General features: G+C 44.5%; 1 protein-coding gene across 1 annotated transcript; it reads right to left on the bottom strand.

Moving 5' to 3' along the window:
• Positions 1–325: 325 nt before the first annotated feature.
• On the bottom strand, positions 326–3,369 carry LOC134352490 (probable G-protein coupled receptor 139). The gene is made up of 2 exons (XM_063059762.1): positions 3,300–3,369; positions 326–1,233 (listed from the first exon to the last, which is right to left on the bottom strand). The coding sequence occupies exons 1-2, from the start codon at positions 3,367–3,369 to the stop codon at positions 326–328; spliced, it is 978 nt and encodes a 325-aa protein (XP_062915832.1).
• Positions 3,370–5,047: the final 1,678 nt, after the last annotated feature.

The raw sequence follows: 5,047 nt of genomic DNA, 5'->3' as shown, positions 1-5,047 counted from the left end.
GCGTATTGGTCCTTCCTACATGAAGCCATTCATCTGCACAAAGCACCTTTTGCAACAGGGACGGCATCCTCAGCCATCTTCCATCCTGCAATCTCCCAGCTCCTGCCAAGAAACCCAAACCAGTGTCCGTCAACAAAACCTGTGGCCCAGCGCTTTCTACAACCCTCTCCCATTTCCGCCATCCTGACTGGCTGACGAAACATTCCTATGTTGCCTTCAGCTCAGATCCAAGCAGGCTAAAAACAGAACAAAACTGCTCTTACAGAACTGCTAAAATTAAACACCTGCAGTACAGCAATAAAAATCGTAACCAGGGTGTTACACTTTATTTTACCAATGCTGCAATTTGATTGCCAATGTACTTTGCCGCAGTCTTTAATTCCTCTCTGAACTTCCTTTGGGTCGCCACATAAATGCAGGTGTTGGTGCAGCAGCTCAGCAGCTGAAGCATGTTTCCACTTTCTTGGCGAATGAACCTTGGGTCATTGAAATTGGAACCACTGAAATATGGTTCATTTGAAATTTGCACAAAAAGAAAATTCACTACATACGTCATCCACAAGAGGATAAAACTACCGGAGATAGCAAAGAGTAAAATAATGGACTTCCTCCGGCTCTCAGACTCTGGGTCGTTAACAATTTTTCCATTGGAATTAGCCCGAAGCCTCCCGCGAGCCTTATTGGCAACTAGAATGTGTCTGACGGTCAGACCATTCAGCAGGAAAATAAAGACAAACGGGAGCACCGGATTTAAAATGCGCGCAAACCAGTCATATATTGTCCATGCTACTGATGTGTAGTAGCTGGATACTATGTTACAGAACCAGGAGACGTTGTTAATTGTATACAGCGGTTCATAGATAAAGTACCAGGGAGCGCTTTTCAAACAACTCAACACACCGATTGTCCCGACAACCACGGCCGCCGTTTTCTCGCTGCAATACTTTGTTTTCAATTTCGGCCAACAAATGGCCACGAATCGGTCAAAGGTGAAAGCGACCGTTAACCAGACCGAACACTCGGTTACTGCATAAATTATCACCGTGCTCAGAGTACAAGCCGGAGTCAAGGACATAAAACTAAATGGAAAATAAATGCCAACAATCCGATTGAATATGACAGCGGAGATTACAACCAGCAGATCCGCCACCGCCATGGACACCAAGTACCGCGTGATGCATCTGGAGAGACCGCATCTTCCTCGGGACAGGATCACAATCGCCAACAAATTAACTGCAGAAAAGATACGCTAAATTGTAAAACAGGAATATTATTGGATTTTCTAAAAACAAAATCGATATTTTACTTTATTACTTTATTGTCGCCAAACAATTGATACTAGAGCGTACAATCATCACAACGATATTTGATTCTGCGCTTCGAGCTCCCTGGAGTACAGATCGATAGTAAATATAATAAAAAATAAATTATAAATCATAAATAGAAAATAGAAAAGGAAAAGTAAGGTAGTGCAAAAAACCGAGAGGCAGGTCCGGATATTTGGAGGGTACGGCCCAGATCCGGGTCAGGATCCGTTCAGCAGTCTTATCACAGTTGGAAAGAAGCTGTTCCCAAATCTGGCAGAATGAGTCTTCAAGCTCCTGAACCTTCTCCCGGAGGGAAGAGGGACGAAAAGTGTGTTGGCTGGGTGGATCGTGTCCTGGATTATCCTGGCAGCACTGCTCCGACAGCGTGCGGTGTAAAGTGAGTCCAAGGACGGAAGATTGGTTTGTGTGATGTGCTGCGCCGTTGTCACGATCTTCTGCAGCTTCTTCCGGTCTTGGACAGGACAACTTCCATACCAGGTTGTGATGCACCCTAGAAGAATGCTTTCTACGGTGCATCTATAAAAATTAGTGAGGGTTCTAGGGGACAGGCCAAATTTCTTTAGCTTTCTCTGGAAGTAAAGACCCTGGTGGGCCTTCCTGGCATTGAACTCTGCTTGGTTGGACCAAGTCAGGTCATTTGTGATATTGACCCCGAGGAACTTAACCCTTTTGACCTGGTCCACTTGTGCACAACCGATGTAAATTGGGTCGTGCGGTCCGCTACTCCTTCTGAAGTCAACAACCAATTCCTTCATCTTGCTAACGTTGAGGAATAGTTTATTGTCTTCGCACCATGCCACCAGGTTCTTAATTTCCTCTCTGTACTCAAATTCATCATTACCCGAGATACGGCCTTCAATTGTGGTGTCATCAGCAAACTTATATATTGAGTTTGATGGAAACTTGGCTACACAATCATGGGTGTACAGTGAGTACAGCAGGGGGCTGAGTACACAGCCTTGTGGGGCACCGGTGCTCAGAGTGATTGTAGAGGAAAGCTTGTCCCTTATTATTACAGCCTGGGTCCTGTCTGTGAGGAAGTTGAAGATCCAGCTGCAAATCTGAGTGCTAAGACCCAGGTTCCGGAGCTTAGGAATTAGTTTCTTGATATAATTTGAGCGGACAATATCATATTAATGGCTTCCCCCTGTCACACGCGTCTCATTAATTGTGATATTTTGTTGTCAATTGTTGAATGCTCCATAATATTAGTAATGCATATTTTACAAAGACTGTGTTCGAATATTGTGACAGGTTCATATTAGAAATATTCGCCATATTTCCGACGAAATTAAGGAAGCTGTATGGTCCATTGCATCGATGCCAGCAGAGACATCCTGGAATCCGTTAAATGTTCCAGTAAACCATATTCCCCACATTCACGTCAACACCCATCCCTAGGTTCCCCTACAGGCAATTTACAATTCTGAATTATGTTGTCAAAACCCAAGTCTTTGAAATGTGCGAGGAAATGTGTCTGTTTTTCTTTTATCTTTTGAGGGCTTAATGCCATATTGAGTTGGAAACTGTTAATTTGTAGGCAAACTCATTACCCTTTCAGTATTTCAAGCAGGCGGATTATGATATTATTGGCTTCACAGTACGGGCGATAGTGAATGATCAACCCTTCCTTGCACGCAATGAAAATAAAATCCAGGAGCGCTAATATACCGCGGCGTACTGTCAATCATGCGTTTCTACCATCGCGTAATCTTAAGGACCGCTGAGTAGTACCACAGTTGGAAAATGTTCACGAATTTTACATCTATAGATATGGCGTGTAAATATCTAAAACATTTTAATTATCGATTAATAGCTAGTGTTATCGAAAATAAATTTGTGACAAGTCGTCAATAAACCATACAATCATCAGTAGACATCGCCGTGTCGCACTTCGTTACTCATCAACGATCATAGTAATTCAATTATGCAAATGGTTTGGATAATGAATAGATTAGTCAAGCGGCTCACCTGGAACTCCAACAGCTGCGAGCACAGGGTAGTAAATAGCATAAACGGGACCACTTATTCGGCCGTGCATTTTGTATGGGAAGCAACGATCTATCCTATGGTAGTCGATCGGGTAGTCTCTGCTTCCAACTTTCAAGAAGCCGTTCATTTAAAGATGCTGGAAATCCATAGAGATTCAACTAACTCCACCAATTATTCCGTTTCCTGCACAAACAAGTTCAGGATTTGCCCTCCTACGTGACGATTTAGCAGGTGTTTCAGAAATCAACAGCGTCAGAAAAACATGTTCGATGAGCCTGAATCCAATGGAAATTGCACTCACAGGACACCATGCCCAAGAAATATACAATTTGTAAACAAGAGAAAATCTTCAGGTGCTAGAAATCCAAAGCAACACACACAGAATGCTGGAGTAAGCAAGTCAGCCAGTATCTATGAAAATTAATAAACAGTCGATTTCGGGCCGACAACCTTCTTCAGGACTACCCCTCTATATAATGGGTCGTCGCTGACTACTAATTAATCTTCCAAGATAGAAATGAGCCTCCAATTTGACACTACATCTTCAACAACGGAAGTCATTGTCCACTTAGAGATGGAAAGGTATTCAGACAACACACATGTCTGACCAAACACTTTTTCTCCGGCAGTCCAATCGAATCAGGAGCGAGAGAGGAAGCAACTCACGGATTTGAGAGTCGGATTTAAAATGGCTGCCGGCTTTCTGCACCTTCCGGCGGCCCAAGCAAGTAGCGATTCCTTAGCAAGAGCAAATAAACATAATGAAGTGAAATGAAATGAAATATCGTTATTGTCATTGCATAGTACAATTTGTCATGCACCATTACAGCGAAAATAAGTTTGCAACTCTCATACTCAATGCTAAGTGAGGACATGCAGTGCGGTCATTGTGTTTCTCGACCAGTGTTAGAGTGAGGAGGCTTTGGCTCATCAGGCTTCGGCAAGAACAAGCCTGGACGAGGTACATATCTGGCAAGTTTCTTCTTTTTCATTCTTTATTCTCCGTCCGCCAGTACCTAGTTAAAGCAGCGAGGACGGTTGTATGAATTGTGTTGTTTCTTTGTGTGAGATGGAGGAATTCTGAGAGACATCCAGCCTCCGGGTTAACCACATCTGCACCAGATACACCGAGCTGCAGCTCCTCAGAAAACGTGTCAAGGAAATGGAGCTACAGCTCAGTGACTCATACAGGAAAACGAGGAGGTGATAGGGGGGTAGTCGCCCCTAAGTTGCAGGAGGCAGGTAACTGGGTGACTGTTAGGAGAGGGAAAGGAATCGACAGCCAGTTCAGAAAACCCTTGTGGCCGTTCCCCTCAATAATGGGCAGACCGCTTTGGATACTGTAATGGAGGAGTGTGACGGCCTACCGGGGGCTGGGGGAGGGAAGCCTCGGCAACCGGGTCTCTAGAAATGAGTCTGGCTCTGTGCTCGGAAGGGAAGGAGGAGATGAGGACTGCAGCAGTGATGGGGGATTCCATAGCTCGAGGAATGCACATGAAATTCCGTGAATATGAAAGAGACACCCGGATGGTGTGCTGCCTCACAGGTACCAGGGTAAGCAGATCGGGTCCATGGAGTTCTAAAGGTGGAAAGTGAGGAGCCAGAGTTCTTGGTACATATTGGCACCAATTACATAAGTAGGAAAAACGAAGGAGGCCCTGGATTAGATAGAAAGCTGACGATTACGACCTCCAGGGCTGTAGCCCTTGGGTTTGTGCCTGTACAAC

Source organism: Mobula hypostoma, chromosome 10 (genome assembly GCF_963921235.1).
Source record: "Mobula hypostoma chromosome 10, sMobHyp1.1, whole genome shotgun sequence".
In the NCBI taxonomy this organism is placed as follows: domain Eukaryota; kingdom Metazoa; phylum Chordata; class Chondrichthyes; order Myliobatiformes; family Myliobatidae; genus Mobula; species Mobula hypostoma.
Note: the sequence above shows the minus strand (reverse complement) of the source record. Positions and strands in the feature narration are given on the sequence as shown.